Below are 20,869 nucleotides of genomic sequence, written 5' to 3' on the forward strand. Positions count from 1 at the left end.
GCCCTCTCTTGGTCTCTGTTTCTTCAACTGCAGAGATACTGATACTTGCCTACTCGATTAAACGAGACTTCAGATGCAGAGTGCTTAGTCTGTTTCTTGCACCTAATAAACACCTCTCTACTTTTATCTTCATAGAGACTTAAGTATATAGATAACTGGATGTAACTCAGAATTAGCAGAAGAGTTGTGTGTGGCTTTTTGATTTTCTAATAAAACAAAGGCAAGCAGCTAAAAATGTGTGAGAGAAAAAAATTACTAGGAAGAGTTAGACCAGCTGCCAAACTCATCAAATGGATTTTTTGTTCTAGCCAACCGCCAGTGCACTTGCTCCTGAACTCGTTGGTAGAATAGGAGGACAAGGGCTGCTGGAATGTGAAGGATTAACATCCAAGATGTTGGGTTATAGGGAAGGAGGGTACTGTGACATTTTGATTTTTATCTCTGAAAAATAACCTTGATTGCGGTCATATGAATGATTGTGGAAATGTTTTTAAAAATCAACATATGGGCTGGGTGTGGTGGCTCACACCTGTAATCCCAGCACTTTGGGAGGCTGAGGCAGGTAGATCTCCTGAGGTCAGGAGTTTGAGACCAGCCTGACCAACATGGTGAAACCTTGTCTCTACTAAAAATACAAAAATTAGCCAGGCGTTGTGGCGGGTGCCTGTAATGCCAGCTACTTGGGAACCTGAGGCAGGAGGATTGCTTGGACCCTGGAGGCGGAGGTTGCAGTGAGCCGAGATCACGCCATTGCACTTCCAGCCTGGGTGAAAGACTGAAACTCCATCTCAAAAAAAAAAAAAAAAAATCAACAAATGGTTGGCTCACCCCCATCCTTTGATGAAAAATAATTATGTTTTGGGTGATATAGCATCATTACCAAGCAATTGTTTTTGTAGGTTGTTCCTCACCCGATAATGGTGGATGTAGCCAGCTCTGCATTTCTCTCAGCCCAGTATCCTGGGAATGTGATTGCTTTCCTGGGTATGACCTACAACTGGATAAAAAAAGCTGTGTAGCTTCAGGTTAGTGCTGTGGCTGTCTGGAACTGTGTCCCTGAAAAAAGATTCATGAAAACCTTTTGTTTAGAAAGATGGAAAGTTAATTGCTTATGGTTTTGTATTTTTGAAATGGAAGAAAAGCAAATCACATTGTAAGTATGAATAATATGAATAATAACAATATAACTAGTAACCATGCTTTTAAATAATATTTCTATTCTTAATTAGCATCCAGCAAAGATTTGCCATAATATCAGATAGGACATTTTTAGTATATGAGAAAGTCATGACAAGAATAGTTTTAAAACACTTTATAATTAAGAGGCATTTAATAAGTATTTGTTGATTGATTTGATTTTTATCTCTTCAGTGAGTATAATCATAACACTGACAAATTCTGTCCTTTTTATGTCAAAATTTAATATAAAGTTCTACGCTTCAGCTATTTTTTTTTTTTGTCTTCTGATATTACATCTCTTGCATCCTTCAACAGCCATGGAAATTCTAGATTTATACCAAATTGACTGAATATCTCCTGAAAGTTCATTATGCTTTTAATACATAATGCCCACAATGCTATCACATAATGATGATCCTGTACACCTTGCCCTAGTGAGACCCTAATACTGCTGACTTCTCAGGACCTTCATTAATACAGCATAATCTAAATCCTTCAAATTATCAAGGGTCTTGCCATTAACTCAAATCATCATGCCTCCCTTCAAGAAGTGCCCAGGCCAGGGAAAGTTACTTATTCAGACATTAATGTATGTAATCTACTAATATTTGTGTTTCAGTATGTGTGAATCAAGAAGATGTATAACCCTAAGACTTGCATCATTTAGCTATGGTGTTGGTTATTTAATGCTTGCTCTTTCAATAAGTAAGTAACTTTTAAAAGCAAAGACCTGGAGAGGGAAGAAGCCAGAGATGAAATTCTGGCAATATGTCACCTCCTGGAAGAGGACATCTTCTTGCCTGTCTTCACCTATGCCACACTAGAGGGAAATTAAGAAAACAAGCACTGTAGAAATTGAGTAAAAAGTTACAATGAAAGGGAAGAGTAAGACATGCCTCTTAGTTTTTAAGGCACGTTTTAAATTCAGCCGTATTTGAAATTTGGTTAACAGGACCACAACCATATTTGCTGTTTGCCAATTCTCAAGATATTCGACACATGCATTTTGATGGAACAGACTATGGAACTCTGCTCAGCCAGCAGATGGGAATGGTTTATGCCCTAGATCATGACCCTGTGGAAAATAAGGTATGGTTTTGTTGCTTGAACAGATGTGGACATGCTTTAAGGACAGAGTAGAGGATTTTATACTAACAAATGACCTGACCTACTTGAAAATCCTCTGCTAAGCTCTGAATGATTAGGCACAGAATAAGTTAAATATAGATATTGGAGTAATACTTGAGAAATTTTAAGGACTTTCTTGCTATCATAATACTACCCTAGTCCTTGCTAAGATTAGCTGTTTTGTTGGAAAAGATTACACAGGATTTTCAGTTTAGTTTCCTCTTTGGAGATGAGGATGTGAGACTAGCCCAGTGTCATGCACATAGAAGGAGCTTTATAAGCAGGTTTTTGATTACTTGCTGGTAGTGAGAGGAGTGGAAGTTTGGGTTTGGGGCATAGGAAGTATGGATTAGCAATTTGTGTTTGATATATGTCTTCTAGGGGAGGAGATTCAGTGACCTCTTAACCATGAAAATCAGGGAACATAAGTTGTATAGTTCATGTGGGAATGGCAATCTAACTAATAACATTATTTACATAAATATTTTATATGAGTTTTGTGTGTAACTTAGAATTTCTATATCAGCTGGCCATTTGATCTCTAATTTCTTAGTTGTATCTGTGCTAGGTTAGAATGTGCTTGAAATGATGTTACAGTGTCTTTTGGAGATTAATCACCCAATAATGGTAAATTTATATAGTTATTAATTCCCCTGCATAATTATTTAGTTATTACTATGTGGTACATTAATTCTTTTATTAATAATTTTTTTTACATAATAGCTTTTAAACTTTGGACTTTTGTTTCTTCCTGATTTGAAGCAGTCTGGTAAATGGCCAAAAGAAACAAAGTGAAGCAAATTGATTCTATATTTAATAGGTATGGATTGGTAGCCAAATAGAAGTATTTTTGCAAATTAAAATTTTGCAATTGAATGCTAGCAAACAATTCTTTCTTTTCCCTGACCTGAATCTATATGGTTCCACAGAACAGTTACAATAACAGAAAAAAATAATTAATAGAAAAAAGACAGTTCAATATTCATTTATTACCAAACTAGTTTTATTCCTGCAGATTCGGTATTCTTACAACAGGTGAATATGGAGACCTAGAATGACTTTTAAGTCAGGTGGCTGGTTTTTGTTTCTTGGGTTAATTTTCTTATTTTCTTGCTACTCAGATTGTGATCTTTGAGCCATCAGTGTCAACAACACCTGCAGGTTATTAGAACTGCAGGTCTCCAGGTTCCACACCTGACCACTAAATCAGTATCTGCATTTTAGTAATATTCTCAGGTGATTCTTATGCACATTAGAGTTTGAGAAGCACAGTCCTAGTGGAGTGAAGTACCCCATTTGTATTTATGAAACATAACCTTTTCTATTTCATTTAGAAAGAAGAGTAACCCATTATTTAACAACTTACCACTTTCTGAATAGTCTCATTATTGATTGTAAGTTTATGTACATATGTGTACTGATAGTTAAAATTCTACAATGCTATCATTAAATTATCAACTGACCCATAGCTCTTTAAATACATACATACATATATATATATATGTAAATTTTTACAGGTTTAGGGGTATAAGTACAGTTTTCTTACATGGATAGATTGTGTAGTGGTGAAGTCTGGGCTTTTAATTTACCCATCACCTGACTAGTGGACATTGTACCCATAGGTAGTGTTTCATCTGTTACCCCCCACCGCACCCTCCCACCCTTGCAGTCTCCAATGTCTGTTATTCCACTCTGTATGTCCATGTGTACCCATTGTTTAGCCCCCACATATAAGTGAGAACATGCAATTTTTGAATTTCTATTTGAGTCGTTTCACTTAGTATAATGCCTTTGAGTTCCATCCATGTTGCTGCTCATAATGATTTCATTCTTTTTTATGAGCAGTATTCTGTTGTATATATGAGACACATTTTAAAAATCCACTCATCCATTGATGGACACTTAGATTCCATGACTTTGCTATTATGAATAGTGCTGTGATAAACATACAAGTGCAGGTGTCTTTTTGATATACTTTCTTTTCCACTGGGTAGATACAGAGTAGTGGGATTGCTGGATTAAAAAGTCATTCTATTTTTAGCTCTTGAGAAATCTCCATATTTTTTCCCTAGAGAATTGCAAATGTACATTCCCACCACGAATGTAGAAGAGTTGGTTTTTTCTTCACATCCATGCCAACATCTGTTGTTTTTTAACTTTTTAATAATAGCCATTCTGATGGGTGTAAGATGATATCTCATTGTGGTTTTGATTTTCATTTCTCTGATGACTAGTGATATTAAGCATTTTTTCATATGTTTGTAGGCTGCTTGTATGTCTTCTTTTGAAAAACGTCTGTTTATGTCCTTTGCCCACTTTTTAATGGGGTTATTTGTTTTTTACTTCATGGGTTGTTTGAGTTCCTTATAGATTCTGGATATTAGTCCTTTGTGAACTGCATTGTTCGCAAGTATTTTCTCCCATACTGTAGGTTATCTGTTTACTCTGTTGATTATTTCTTTTGCTGTGCAGAAGCTTTTTAGTTTAATTAATTCCCATTTGTCTATCTTTGTTTTTGTTGCATTTCCTTTTGAGGGCTTAGTCATGAATTCTTTGCCTAGGCAAATGTCCAGAAGAGTTTCTCTTAGGTTTTCTTCTAGGATTTTTATAGTGTCGGGCTTACACCTAAGTCTTTAATCCATCTCGAGTTAAATTTTTATATGGTAAGAGATAAGAGTCCAGTTTCATTCTTCTGTTTGTGGCACTCTAATTTCCCCAGCACAATTTATTGAATAAGATATCCTTTCCCCAGTGTATATTTTTGTGGACTTTGTCAAAGATCAATTGGTTGTAGGTATATGACTTTGCATCTGGGTTCTCTATTCCATTCCATTGGTTTATGTGTCTGTTTTTATACTAGTGCCATGCTGTTTGGGTTACTACAGCCTTATAGTATAAAGTCAGGTACTATGGTGCCTCCAGCTTTATTTCTTTTTGCTTAGGATTGTTTGTGCTCTTCATGCTTATTTTTGGTTCCATGTGAATTTTAGGATTGTTTTTTTCTAATTCTGTGAAGAATGATGTTGGTAATTTGATAAGAATTGCATTGTAGCTGTATATTGCTTTGGGTCATTTTTAAACAGTCTTATGGAAATTCTTGTACCTGTGTGACAGGGTGCATACTAGACTGAAAAAGAACTTTGCGCGGGCAAGAAATCTTCTGTTGAACAAGACGGATGAATTAAAATGAAATTGCAGTCATGCATCACTAAGGACAGGTGTGTCATTAGGCAATTTTGTCATTGTGCAGATATCGTAGAGTGCACTTACACAAACGTAGATGGTGTAAGCTACACTCACCTAAGCTATATGGTCTAGCTTCTTCCTCCTAGGCTACAAACCTGTGCGGATGTTGCTATGCCAAATACTGTAAGCAATATTGTAACACAATAGTAAAAATTTGTGTTTGTAAAGATAGAAAAGGTACAGTAAAAAATATGGTATAAGAGATATTTTTAAATGATACACCTTAACAGGGCACTTACCATGAATGAAGCTTGCAGAACTGGAAGTTGCACTGGATGAGTCAGTAAGTGAGTGGTGAATTAATGTGAAGACTTAGGACATTACTGTACATTGCTGTAGACAAACACTGAGCATTTAGGCTACACTAAGCTTATCAAAAATAATTTCACTATGATATTTTGAATGCTACAACATCACTAGGTGATAGAAATTTTTCAGTTCCATTATCATCTTATGGAATCACCATCGTATATGCAGTTCGTCGTCAACCGAAATGTCATTATGTGGCATCTGATTGGATATAAGGTTAGAGACTAAAAGAACTTTAGCAAATACCTAGTCTAACTTCCTCATTTTTACAGAATTTATCTGTAAAATAAATTTAAAGAATTTATCCAAAGCAATCAAGCAAATAAGTGACAAAACTGGGAACCAGTTTTGACCTGCAGTGACTAAGTGTCTCTTGATTGCAGAGAAGTGGGGTGTTATAGACTGAGCCCAGCTTGTAGCCCTCATTCATTGAAAATCACTGCTCCCTTTCAGAAGCCACTGTAGTTCATGCATGATGGCTATGTCATTGACCAGTGATCAAGGGTTAATAAATTACCAACAGCAATAAAAATATGTGCCAGATACATGGCTAAGGAGATATATATAATGAGCTTGGTATTATTATCCTCATTTTACCGATGAGGAAACAAAGATTCTGAGATATTGAATAACTTGCTTAAGGTTACACATATCTGGGAAGCAGCCTAGTTTGAGTTTAGCTGCAGGTGTGCCTATCTCCAAAGTCAAACCCTTAACACACTCTACAACCTAAAGACTAGTGCCATTTGTATACATTCCACATTAGTTTAAAAAAAAAAAATCAGAAATTCCTGTGTTCTCTTTTGTAGATATACTTTGCCCATACAGCCCTGAAGTGGATAGAGAGAGCTAATATGGATGGTTCCCAACGAGAAAGGCTTATTGAGGAAGGAGTAGATGTGCCAGAAGGTCTTGCTGTGGACTGGATTGGCCGTAGATTCTATTGGACAGACAGAGGGTATGTTTTCTGCTTCAGTTTTAAGCTGTGTGAGATGGGAGTGATGGGATAGGTAACACTATTGGCTTCATCATCCACTTTGAATACAGAAAAGCGTTGCTGGGCATCTGGCTGGGATTGGAGAAAAGAGGCCACCACTGCTGTCCACACTCCCCCACTTCCTCCTTTCATCAAGATTGCATCTCTGTGCGTGGGAGGATTTTGAAGACCAAGAAAGTAGCCTGTGTTAGGTACAGGAAACCAAACACTGCATGTTCTCACTCATAAGTGGGAGTTGAACAATGAGAACACATGGACACAGGGAGGGGAACATCACACACTGGGGCCTGTCGGAGAGTGGGTGGCAAGAGGAGATATAGCTTTAGGAGAAATACCTAATGTATGATGATGACGGGTTGATGGGTGCAGCAAACCACCATGGTGCATGTATATCTATGTAACAAACCTGCACGTTCTGCACATGTATCCCAGAACTTAAAGTATAATAATAAAAAGAAAGTAGCCTTTGTTCAGGCTGTTGTTATCAGGGAAACTCAAAACCTGTCTGAATATAGTCAATAAGCATTCTCTGAGCATCTGCTGTGGAAATAAGACTTTCTCCTAAGTGACATGGGAGATACAGAGGATCCTAGGATGTGCTCCATCTTTTCAGTTACTTCTTAGTTTAGCTGGGGAGATAAGGTATATTTCCCCAGCAAAATAATTAATACAAATTCTTGGTCTAAATAGCAGTTCAAGAAATGTCATAGGGTCTCACGTAAGTAATTGCCAACTGACAGGTGTACACTCCCAAAGGGAGCCACCATGGCATGAGCTTCGGCATGCCAGTGACAAATCTTAGACTAGAATGTTGACTCCCTGTTAAACAAGCATGAAGGAGGGAGGAGAACTTCAGCTGGAGTTGTGAGGAAAGTGCATGAGATAAGATAAGAGGGATGCTCTGTATTTCCCTATGTGGGAAAAAACAGAACCAGAGTGCAGTTGTGAAACCCCACTCTCAGAGCTGCAGGAAGGGCTCCTGTATTTGGTGTGTATGTGGCCTGCATGAACCTCAGAACTGAATGGCAGGAAGCAGGAAGGAAGTGGCTTTTTCCCTTTTGTGTGCTAATGAGAGTCCACTTCCTTACCGAACTGCAAGAGAAGCTGCTAACCATAGATCCCTCACAGGATAATATTAGAGATGCAGTGTGCTCTGGGATATATTCTCAGAGTAACTGAAAACCAGAAAGTGAAATGGTGGCCATCCTGAACATCTGGTACCAATGCAACCATGTAAAATAAAAGAAGGGAGAATGAGGGTTTCACTTCTGTGAAATCGGCAGTTCCAACACAGAGGGAGAAGTCCCAGGGAGTGGGTTTCTATGCTTAGGGGTAGGCGTTTTATGTCCCAGAGTGTCTCTTTTAATCAGGATAATCCATGGGAAACAGGTTTTAAAAAATCAACCAGGTGTATGATGTGGTTATAAGTTATCAATAATATGACCCTTTTACATCCAAGATGAGCATATTTTCTTTCATTCATTCGTTTGTTCATCTAATCCTACCTTCATTTCTTTATTATTTGGGTATTTATTTACTGAATAACTGCAATGCACCAGATACTGTGCTTTATATCCATGACACTATTAAATTCCCAAAGGTAAGTTTTGTTATCTCCAGTTTAAAGATTAAGAAAATTGATAATTGGAGAGAGAAAATAACTTTCCCAAGGTCAAGCAGTCAATAAGTACCATATGGATCTGTAATTGGAACCCAAGGATGGCCATTTGCAAAGCATGTTTTCTTAATAGTCATAGAGATGTACCACCGCCCCAAACCAGTGGATTTAACATATGGTTGACTCAGAGTCATGTGACAAATTAAATTCAACTTCAGTTGTAATAATTATAAAAATCATAATAATGACCTTTTCTGTGTTGAACCTACTTAAAAGAATATTTTAAATGTCAGCTGTGTATAATAACAGAGCTGTACATAGTTGTTCTCAGAAGGGTAAATGATGATCAAGATGACAGATGTCAACCACTCTCGGGTCCACTAAGGATGCCAAGTCTTCTCATATTTCCCCACATTCACAAGGGACCTCTAATTTTAACAGTGTTTGATTAATAGCACCATGGTACCGACTGCAGAGGCAATGCGTTCAGGAGATAGACAGGCACCACTGGTTTCCGGGAGAATCAGACCCTAAATTCCCCTCTTCATTGGCTTCAGTAATAACAAGCCCTTCTTAAGTCCTCCTGGCTCTAAAGGCAGCTGCTAAAAGAAAACCTTTAATTTGTCTGGAAATGAGAGGTTTATGGTTTGAAAACCTTGATATTACCTAGAAATTGGATTTAAATAACTGAGATTCCAATCTCATAATATTAGATCACATGGTAACTCTTAGCCAATCAAAAGAGGCAAAGTGGGATGCTTGCAGTTCATTTTTGGCCTAGGAAAAGACAGATTCAAATTAATATCTAAATGTAGGAAGGAAGCACGTTGAAAATTCCAATGGTAATGCTATTATTTAGTATCAAGGAATCCTGATTCCTAAAGTCAATTGCCCAGTAAAGAATCAAGAGGGTAAAAATATAAGCTATCTGTTTACTTATTCTTTTGAGGTAACAAAAACTAATATGAGGTAAAAAAAATCACTCTTCTAGGGTTCTTGAAGGACACCTCTTACCCTAGAAGGAGGGTGAGTTTTTCTCTTGGAGGATCTCAGTGGCACTGGGACGATCAGATAATGGTTAGAGAGATAAGGACACACCACTCGATTAAAGGTGATGCTTGAACTCCCATGAACCCAAATATCCCTGCTGGTCTTTGGTTTCTCATTACCAACACTGGAGTTTGAGATCTGCTCTCTAGCTGAATCAAATAGAAGTATATTATTAGGTGAACACCTTGGGGGAGCAATAAAAGTAAATTCCAGCAATCCTGCCTTGAGACAGCTCCACAGTCGGGAGCTTATGTCATTCTCGTCTCATCACCTAACTCCTGCCCGAAACAGAATTTGGAGATGATATCTCTCATCTCTAAGATGATTAGAGATCATCATGAGATCAGAACTGACAGTTTCATCTCCCCTGGTCACAAGCAAGTGGTCTCAGAATTTCTTTCCTCCCACCAAGGGAAGAGGCACAGTGACAGTTGTGTCTGAGAACAGAACTTGACACATTAAGTTCAAAAATATCTTCCACCCAGCAGTATCCTTCCTATGACCACTTCATCTGGGAGTAAAATTATCTTTTTAAAGGGGCAATGGAGTAGAAATGGTTTCAAATTCTCTACTGCCTTTAGTTGGTAGTTTGCAAAGTGTTCCCAACCCAGCATAGGCACTGAACCAGTTTTACCTTCACCTCTCTTCTGCATACTGCCTATGAATAGGGCCCTGTGCATAGAGTCCTGTTCCCTACAGAGTGCCTAGAAAATAGTTGGTGAACCAGCCACCTGAGAAGGTCTCCTGAGCATTTTGTAAAACCGGGAGCAGGGAATGGCCCTACCTTGTGTTTCTAGGCAGGCTTGTTTCATGCAGACATTGCCCTCAAGAGCAAAGTGAGAGGCCTTTAACAGGTGTTTATTGAATGAATTAAAGGTGGTTATATATTCTGGTTTGCAGCAGGGAAACAGGGAAAGCAGGCAGTACATGGGGAAAGGGAGGCTCTTCTTAGCCCTATTTATGTCCACTCTGCCTGTGGTCCCGCCTGCTCCAAGAAGCTGCTCAGCGTCTCTTGTTTGCTCCTGAAGGGGGCAGGGATGCTATAGAGTCATGTTTAGCATTTAAATCCATCCAGTTTTCTCCATTTCTCCTGCTACTGTTTTATCTCCTCGCCGTCATCTCCTGCCTGTCTTGCCCTTTCACACTAAAACCACAGCAAACCTTCTAAAGTGCAAGTATAACTGCCCCACATTCTTTAGGTCCTGTGCTTTAGAACTTGTACATGTGCATTCCCTTGCTTAGGGTACTCTTTCTATCCCCACCCACATTTGCCTGACTGCCTGCTTCTTGTCCTTGTTTGTTATTATCTCCAGGAATCCTTCTCTGATCCCTACTTGGCTGGGCTACCCACCCTGTCACCCTCCCTGAGTCTTCCAATTACATTCTTTACATCCTTCTTCTCAGCATGTGCTTTCATGTGCTGTGTTATAATCTCCTCTCCCTCTTTCCCCTCTTACTTCCCGTGCCCTCTCCTCCTTCCCTTTCCCTCCATATTTTCTTCCCCTTCCCATCCAGTCCACCTAACCCTTTCTCTTCCCCTCCCACCTCTGCCTCCCTCTCCCTCTGTTCCTGTTGAACTATGAGCTCTATAAGGACAGAGACGGGGTTTTATTTACTATTGTATCTCCAATGCTCAGACCAATTCCTGACACAGTAGGTGCTCAGTAAATATTTGATTGACAAATAAATAGAAAAATCAAGAAATAAGAATTTTCTACCCTGCCAGATTCTATTGAGTTATTTATTTACTTATCTATTTATTTATTTATTTATTTGAGATGGAGTCTTGCTCTGTTGCCCAGGCTGGAGTGCAGTGGCATGATCTCGGCTCACTACAAGCTCCACCTCCCAGGTTCACACCATTCTTCTGCCTCAGCCTCCCTAGTAGCTGGGACTACAGGCACCCACCACCATGCCCAGTTAATTTTTTTGTATGTTTAGTAGAGACAGGGTTTCACCATGTCAGCCAGGGTGGCCTTGATCTCCTGACCTCGTGATCCACCCGCCTTGGCCTCCCAAAGTGCTGGGATTACAGGCGTGAGCCACCGCGCCCGGTCAGGTTTTTTTTTAATGTAAAGATTAGCAAGTAATATTTCGGTGCAATTGGCCCTTTTTATCTACAGGCTCCACATCTGAGGATTCAACCAACTTTGGATCAAAAATATTCAAAAATTAAATTAAATTAAAAATAATACAATCATAAAAATAATACAAATAAAAACCAATAACATAACTATATTTACATAGCATTTACATTATATTAGGTGTGATAAGTAATCTAGAGATGATTTAAAGTATACAGGAGAATGTACATAGATTATATCCAAATACTATGCCATTTTATATCAGGGAATTGAGCGTCCTTGGAGAGTTCTGGTACCAATCCCCCACAGATGCCGAGGGACAATTGTACTCCCATTTGTCTTCGAATTAAATGGAAGAAAATTAAAGCCAATGTAAATCTCCACCTACTGTCCTTGTGCTGGCTTGTCTCCCTATTCTTCATGATCCCATGAGGCTAACAGTCTCTTTGCTTCTGGCTTCCATTGGTTTCAGCAGGAGATTGGAAGTTATAAAGAGAATGTCCTCACCCAGCCACTGACGCAATCCCTTTTACCTTGTCCTGTCATTGAATATTTTCATTACCTGGGATAAATATTGAGATGTTAATTAACAGTGTTTAATAATATAAAATTTGTGAACTTATTGCTGCTACTTTGTTTGTGGGTGGGGGAGAGCGAGAGAAACAGAGAGAAATAGGAGCTAGTTTAGAATGCCTGTCTTTGCCTTTCACAAAGGGGAGAAAGGAATATTTTTGTTTGAAAAGTAAAGTTGTTACAACAAACTCCCTTATTTTGCACATATTTTAGGAAATCTCTGATTGGAAGGAGTGATTTAAATGGAAAACATCCCAAAATAATCATTAAGGAGAACATCTCTCAACCACGAGGAATTGCTGTTCATCCAATGGCCAAGTAGGTATTTGTAAAAATAAGGCACTGCTCTGCAGAGGTCATGTGACAGTTCATGGTTGATATGCTAGTGTCCAAAACCAGAAACCAAGAAAATCCATGCAGTTTGTTCAAATCTTCAGGATGAATTCCTCATGCTTTTAATGTCTTGATTTTCTATTCTTGTATAATAATTTTATTGTTAATGTGCTCTTTTAAATAAATTCAATTTCTTTTTGAAAGAAAAATGCACTGTAATTCATTAACCGACTAGACTCAAGCTCATTCATCTATTTTCTTTAAAAATTTGCATTGTTGTTTACTGAGCAGAAAAGGATATTTGGATTGTATGACTTATGAATTCTATTTAGAAAAATCATAAGATATAGGTCATTCCTAGATTTTAGGTGACAGAAAATTGAAATTGTGAAAGGTTAGAAAACTATGCTGTTAATTGTGAATTACGGACAAATTTTCATTTAGAGATTAGAGATTTAAGAACAATAAAGAATTTATTCCTAGTTGTTAAAAAACAAAGATAAAAACCCACCCTATTTTATTTACACTGGAAATATCACAATGATTTATGGGAGATAATATATTGATAGTAGTTGATAATTGATTTGGAGCCAGCCAAATGATTAAAACTGTGAGAATGTAACCATTTCTAAATAGGCCAACAAAAAAATATGAACCATATTGACTTAAAACAAAAATGTGCCCAGCACCTGATTTATGGAAGTTGAAATTAACTGAGTTAATAGAGTACATTGCATAAAACTGGATAACAGATAAATATGGACTTTCCTTTATGTTGTAGTATTACAAATGCGGTGAGTTTTACATATGCATAACAGAACAGGCTAGCAAGATTTCATTGCCTTTTTGTAGTACCGAATGCTAATTCAAGAATATTTTACTCAAACCTATTTACTCATGACTATTTGATTAGTCACTATTGCAATTTTTAAACTAATTTCTCTTTTAATCTAATGACCTGAGCCTTAATTCAACATTTCTTTTCGAAGATGCTTTACATAGACAAGTTAATTATTCTGCTTTTCAAAATTATTTGTCCAACATACAGTGCTATCTCTTCTTCTGTATTCCTCAGTGTACCACTTTAATATATCATAAAGTAATTTACATTGATATTTTCAAGATGAAAGAACAGAATAATTTCTTTCATGCAGATATTATTTGTTGTGTGCTTTCTTGATTAAAGGAGATTATTCTGGACGGATACAGGGATTAATCCACGAATTGAAAGTTCTTCCCTCCAAGGCCTTGGCCGACTAGTTATAGCCAGCTCTGATCTAATCTGGCCCAATGGAATAACGATTGACTTCTTAACTGACAAGTTGTATTGGTGCGATGCCAAGCAGTCTGTAATTGAAATAGCCAATCTGGATGGTTCAAAACGCCAAAGACTTACCCAGAACGATGTAGGTGAGGCTTTGGGATGGGTGATTTCTTCATCTTGACTGAGTGTTTATGAGTGTTTAAATACAAAATATGTTTACACACACACACATACCACTTAGCCATATGGATGGATATGGAATAGAGACAGACTTCTCCAGGGAATCATGAGCTACAAGGCTTACCTTAACATTGGAATACTGGGTAAAAAATAGTGTTATATAATCATTTCTCTTTCCAAGAAGTCCCAAAATCAGAATGAAAATATTAAAATTTTCTAAACTCCTTTAGGAATAAGAACTTGGTTCAACTGTTTTCATTTCTTATGTTTTAGAAATGTTGTTTCACACAACAAAAGTGATATTGTAGGCACTTTTAGGTATGAATGAATATCAGTTGATAACATGTGCAAAGATTAATATAGTTTCCTCCCCTAATATTTTCAGATTTTACATGGGGTGTCATGTATTTTCATAAATATCTTTAAAACATTATAGCTTATGCCAACTGTTAAAAGAAGTACAAAATGACTATGAAATTATATAAGCAGTGGGAAATTTATTTTGGCTCTGGGAATGACAAAGACAGTATTTAAACTGGGCCTTGTGGTAAATAGAGGATGACAAAAGATTATAAGGCTGCAAAAATTGGTCTTTGTATGTTAGTACTGCCAGGATATGTTGACTAAACTTAAATTCTGAATTTAGTAGAGGGGCGTTGAATGTTCTTGCACATAAAATGTATATGTTAAGATTGGCATCTCTGGATAGCTGCTTAGGTAAAGTATAGGAGTTCGATTGGAATTTGGAGAGAAGGAAATCTGTTAGAAGCCTATAGTGGTTGTCCAGGCAACAAATGGTGATGGCCTGAGTTTGAACATTGTCATTTAAAAATGGAATGAAGGATTATGGTATTAAAAATTATTGTGGATAAAATAAGAGGAATTTGTAATAGATTGCATAATGCAGAAAATGAGAGCTAGGGAAGTGCTGAAGATGCTTTGGAGAGTTAGAAATTGATTGGAAAGATGAAAAAACATGGTTTCTCTCATTTAGGAAGAAACTGACAAACTAATAATCTGTATAAGACACCTATTTTGCCCGTTCTCTTTGGCTCAAGATAAGTATAATTTAAAATTTTATGTATTTCTAAGATTCTCTAAAAATTAAAGATATACTTCACAATAAGTGATATGCTTATGTACAAGGTTAGACTTTATCATACATTTACTTCAGGGGTATTGACTGAGACATTATAGGAATTGGAGATACAGTGGAGAGTAAAACAAATATGATATCTGTAAAACCAAGGAATCTAGTAGAGAACACATACATTATTTAAAAAAAAATCATTCAGGTTGTGCATGGTGGCTCACACCTGTAATCCCAGCACTTTGGGAGGCCAACGTGGGAGGATCACAAGAGCCCAGGAGTTTGAGTCCAGCCTGGCCAACCTGGCGAAACTCTGTCTCCACTAAAAATACAAAATTTAGCTGGGCGTGGTGGTAAGCGCCTGTAATCCCTCTGCCATTCAGGAGGCTGAGATGAGAAGATCGCTTGAGCCTGGGAGGTTGAGGCTGTAGTGAGCCGTGATTGCGCAACTTCACTCCAGCCTGGGTGACACAGTGAGACCATTTCAAAACACAAAAAACAAAAAATACATAATCTAAATAAATGTAAAATTGTACCTTTGACATAAGAAGTTAGAAAGGAATTTGAAAATTCCTAACCAGAATGTGAAGACACCATATTTTAAACAAAAAAGCATAGCAGATACTTTGTGACTCATTTATATTGCTACTATATTACATGACTAATACAACTGACTATTAAAGGCCATTATCAAATATTACATTAAATTGTGTAAGTAACATTCCCATCATTACACTGCCATCTACTGGTACATATGTGGGGGCTTCCCAAATGCCAGTTCAGGATTTCTAACAGAGTAGATGTTACGTGCTCTTACCACAAAAACGATAACTGAGGTAATGCATTTGTTAATTGGCTAGATTCAGCCATTCCACAATGTATATATATCTTAAAACATCATGTTGTACACAATAAAAACATATAATGTCTGTACATTAAAAATTTATTTTAAAAGGTTGAAGATATTCTTAATTTAAAATGCAATTGTGGCTCTTCTGTAAAAAAATAAGAAAGATTATGTCTAGTGTAGGGTATTTGTTTAAACACTGTAGCTATTCTAACATGTGCTTTAACATGGAATAATTCCTGAGGGCATTATGCCAAGTGAAATAAGCTAGTCACAAAAAGACATGTACTGTACAATTCCAATTATTTGAGGTATCTGGAGTGGCTAAATTCATAGGAAAAGAAGAGAATGGTGGTTTCCAGGGGATGTGGGAGAGGAAATGAGAAGTTGTTTAATGGACACAGAGTTTCAGTTTCGCAAGATGAAAAAATCCTGGAGATTGGTTGTACAGCAATGTGTGAATGCACTTAACAATACTGAACTTAGAAATGGTTGAGATGTTAATTTTCTGTTATGCTTTTTCACCTTGATAAAAAAGAACTATACTTAAGGCTTTAATTTGGGACAAAGGGCCAGAGACTAAAATGAATCTTAATGACCCTGATCAACAGTGATAAGTGGAGGTGCTTTGTAACCACAAGTTATTTGAATTTGCCACCAGTAGGGGAAGACATTCATTCGCATCTGTCAAATCCATTGCTCGTTTACAAAAAGAGTGGCCTGTGGGAATGTGAGCAGCCTTGATTAAACCATCAACTTGAGCCTCCTTATCTTTAGTCTCTAATCACCTGGGATAGTGCGTTAAAACATTCCCTTGCATATTTAATACTTGCATGCCTTCTCAGAGCAGTTCCAGTGGCACAGAGAGGTAGGTTTGGTGGAGGTAGGCTCAGAAGGTTGCCCACTTACGGTCAGTAGGAGGCATGAAAATGAAGGCAGCAGATAGTAAATGACTCTTTCAAAAACTTGGCTAAAAAGGGAAGGAAAGAGACAAAGAGGAGCTAGAGGGGTCACAGGGATGAGGAAATGAAGATGGGAGACAGGATATTAGTAGACAGGGAATGAAGCTAGTGGAATGAAGAGAGGGAAGATGTTAGAGAAAGGGGTGGTTGTTGATGGATCCAGGCCCTAGAGAAAGCAGGAAGGGTGACATCAGGGACACAGGTCAATATTAAATAAGGAGAGAGAGGAAAGAAGGTGGGGGACTAATGGAGGCAAATATGTGGGGAGACTTTCATACAATTACCTCAAATTTTGAAAAATCCTTACAACAACCTGTGAATTTGATCTACGGCTTATCACTGCTGCTCAAAAGAGTAGGAACCTAAGGCAAAGAGTGGTAAGACATGTTACTCGAGTTTAGTCTATATATAGTGACAGATGTACTAAACAAGGAAAATTCCACCTTTGCCTCCTTCATGGTGCTAGGAAGACAATCAGCCCACATTCTCCCACTCTGCAAATGTTGGGTGATAGTGGGCGTTGCTGGGAACTCATGCCACTATGCTCCCATTCTAAGGTGATGCTCCCTCCTCATGTGGGCTCTCCTTGAGGCAGGTGTGTAAGTCGGTGACTTGCTTATACCTTGCTGAGTAGCTAAATAGTTGATTTAGTGTAGGAATGTTGTGTAAATTTCAAGTCTGGTCCTTTCGTAAATAGTTATTGCAAAGACAAAGAAGGTGTATTTAACACATTTGAATTGTTTCCAGGTCACCCATTTGCTATAGCCGTATTTGAGGATTATGTGTGGTTCTCAGATTGGGCTATGCCATCAGTAATAAGAGTAAACAAGAGGACTGGCAAAGATAGAGTACGTCTCCAAGGCAGCATGCTGAAGCCCTCCTCACTGGTTGTGGTTCATCCATTGGCAAAACCAGGTACATACTGGAGATGTTACACAGTCTTTCCTTGGCTGGAATCCGCAACTATTTTAATTGTTTGATGTCACGCAGTTGGGGTAGGGGTGGAGGGGATTTTGTAATTTTCATTAACTGTGTAGGTGTCAAGACTTTCTAAGATTTAGGTTTGTTTAAGACAATCTGGTAGTTTGGTAATTGGGGCTTTATCCCTCCAATTTCATTTCTTTTCTTGAACAACTTTTACTTACCTGCTACATTTCAAAGAGCCTTGGGTTAAGGCAGGCAATTTAGACAACGGCAGTGGAAGCTTCTGTCGAAACTTGGACCTTTCTGTACCCCTGAGGAGTGAGCAAATGGAGAAAGCATTTCACATTTTATAGTAGCTCTTCTTTCTGAATTGCTCTTCATCGGTTTGATGAGATGATGAGTTAGGAAATAAGAATCACATTTGACTAAAGAGCTTCCTGAACAGAAGTACTGGCTCTACTCAGTACTAATAAGGTCCTGGGCTTATCTTAGAATCCTTGGCTCCTTGGGGGAACTCTTCTGAAATAGCTGTTGATATACCCTCTGTTTAGATACACCCTCTATTTAGATACACTGCGTTTCTCTCCCTAAAAGCTGTAGCTCCCTAAAAGCAAGCTGTAGACTTGCATTAATGGCATCCTTTTCATCTTCAAACCCACCTGCGAATTTGCCTCTTTTCTCTACTAGGAGCAGATCCCTGCTTATATCAAAACGGAGGCTGTGAACATATTTGCAAAGAGAGGCTTGGAACTGCTTGGTGTTTGTGTCGTGAAGGTTTTATGAAAGCCTCAGATGGGAAAACGTGTCTGGCTCTGGATGGTCATCAGCTGTTGGCAGGTAATATAATAAACTGTGTAGCAAATTACCTAAACTTGGCTCAGAAATACAGCTGTACATCAATCCCTATGCTTTTGCTGATTTTGAATATTTTGGATGTTAAAAGCTCTCCTGTTTTTAGGAATGCTAAGAATTTGTTTATTTGTTCTCTTCTGCTGAGTTTTGAGTTCCTTATTACAGGCAAAATTTAATTGACCTCTAATGGTAAAAGTCTTAAGCTCCAGGCCCTCCACCTCCCCATTTATAGTGGAGTGAGTCCCAGGCTTGGAAATAAATGTCATCGCTTCTCGGCCTTTTGGCTAAGATCAAGTGTAGAAATAAATGTCAAAATGTTATCACCTCACAAAAATGTTCAGAGATATTTTGTTTAGAAGTTTTGTGTCCTCAATTTTAGAGGTAGTAGTATATGATCTCTTATCACATGACAAGTCTTAATAAGAAAATCAAAGTCCTTTATAAAAAAGAACTTTAGGGTGTCAAACAAATGTGGGAAATCCAGCCTGAGAAGATGTACTTTTTTTACAAACTAGATATGACTTTGAGGAAGAGGAAGAGTAAACCAAGTGTGAGGTATAACCAGTAGTACTGGTTTGTCTACCTTGAATGTGCACCCAAACAATCTGGGCATCTGTGGATTCACCCCTTGATATATTTCCAGCAGAAATATACCAAAGATCATTTACATTTTATTAAATTTTTTAAAAATTTATATTTAATCCGGTAGGAATGGTGTAAATGTGAGTAAAGTGACAGACTGACGAAAAATAAACGAATCTAGCCATGGACCAGAACTGGATACTTTGGATTTTCAGAACTTTCTATTAATTGTTGCCTTAGATCAACAGTTTTCAAACCTCTTGGTTTCAGGACCCCTTTACACTCTTAAAAATTATTGAGAACCTCAAAGAGTTTTTATGTATATCTATCAATATTTATGATATAAAAATTTACAACATGATTTGAGAAATATCTATTGATGTTACAATAAATTTATTATCTATTAATATACATTTTATAAAAATAACTCAAGTAAGTATATTTTTCAAAGCAAAAAATATGTAGTGAGAAGAGTGACATTCTTTTACATTGATATCTTGAATGTCTGTCTTAGTAGAGGACAGCTGGATTCTCATATCTACATCTATGTTAAATCTGTTATCATGTGTTGTCTTGCTTGAAGTCTGTGAACAAAGTCTGGCCTCACGCAGACATAGAGTTGGAAGAGGGCTATTATAATAGACCTTTTAGGTGCCTTTTTTGGATATTATTCTTTTGATACTATGCTTAAACTAGACAGACAGTAGCTTCCTAAAGCTTAGTTGCAATTTGGTATCTGACATTGGCAACAATTATTGCCAGCTGTGTTCCTTGAGGTGACAGGCTCATTTCATTCATTTTTGAGGAAAAGTGAATGTTTGCTATATACCCAAGTCTTAAAAGCACAGTTTTCCTGTGCTATTAAGCCATTTTTTTCAAGTAAAATAACATGCAATGAAAAAAAGAGGCTAGTTTCAGCTCACAGTTCAAAAATTACTTATGTTTTTCCTCTAGTTAACCATCATAACTTTAGTATGCATTGAAATAATTTATATGTATTTATTATTTTATTACATAGAGTGTTAAAAAGCTGTGTACTCAATGGTCAAGCGTTTTAAAAATTAATAATTCTTATTGATTCACAACAATCTTCTTGTGAAACTGGATTTTATTTTTATTTTTTGAGACAAGGTCTCTGTTGCCAAGGCTGGAGTACAGTGGCATGATCATGGCTCACTGCAGCCTTGGCCCCATCCGGGCTCAAGTAGCTGGGACCCCACCTTAGCTTCCTAGTAGCTGGGACCATAGGCATGCACAACCATGCCTGGCTAATTTGTTTTTATTTTTATTTAATTTATTTAAATTATTAATTTATTTTTATTTTTTGTAGAGACAAGGTCATGCTCTGTTGCCCAGGCTGGTCTTGAACTTCTGGCCTCAAGTGGTCTTCCCACCTCGGCCTCCCAAAGTGCTGGGATTACAGGTGTAAGCTACCCTGCCCAGCCAATTCTTTTTTATTTTTATTTTTTGAGACAGGGTCTTGCTCTGTCACCCAGGCTGGAGTACAGTGGCATGATCTCAGCTCACTGCAACCTCTGCCTCTAGGGTTCAAGAGATTCTCCTGTCTCAGCCTCCCGAGTAGCCGGGATTACAGGCATGTGCCATCATGCCCAGCTAATTTTTATATTTTTAGTAGAGACAGGGTGTCTTT

The 20,869-nt window shown here is 37.7% G+C and overlaps 1 protein-coding gene across 3 annotated transcripts in view; it reads left to right on the forward strand.

Annotated features, from left to right (window-relative positions):
• The window catches only part of EGF (epidermal growth factor), a 100,361-nt gene that overhangs the window by 49,967 nt on the left and 29,525 nt on the right, over window positions 1-20,869 (forward strand). For all 3 annotated transcript variants that reach the window (XM_011945761.1, XM_011945762.1, XM_011945763.1), the window contains 7 exons: window positions 900-1,025; window positions 2,132-2,268; window positions 6,672-6,820; window positions 12,398-12,502; window positions 13,704-13,927; window positions 17,608-17,775; window positions 18,472-18,621. In XM_011945761.1, coding sequence (XP_011801151.1) covers window positions 900-1,025; window positions 2,132-2,268; window positions 6,672-6,820; window positions 12,398-12,502; window positions 13,704-13,927; window positions 17,608-17,775; window positions 18,472-18,621 — 1,059 coding nt within the window. The remainder of the gene's footprint in view (window positions 1-899; window positions 1,026-2,131; window positions 2,269-6,671; window positions 6,821-12,397; window positions 12,503-13,703; window positions 13,928-17,607; window positions 17,776-18,471; window positions 18,622-20,869) is intronic.

Source organism: Colobus angolensis, unplaced genomic scaffold (genome assembly GCF_000951035.1).
Source record: "Colobus angolensis palliatus isolate OR3802 unplaced genomic scaffold, Cang.pa_1.0 Scaffold244, whole genome shotgun sequence".
Taxonomy (NCBI): domain Eukaryota; kingdom Metazoa; phylum Chordata; class Mammalia; order Primates; family Cercopithecidae; genus Colobus; species Colobus angolensis.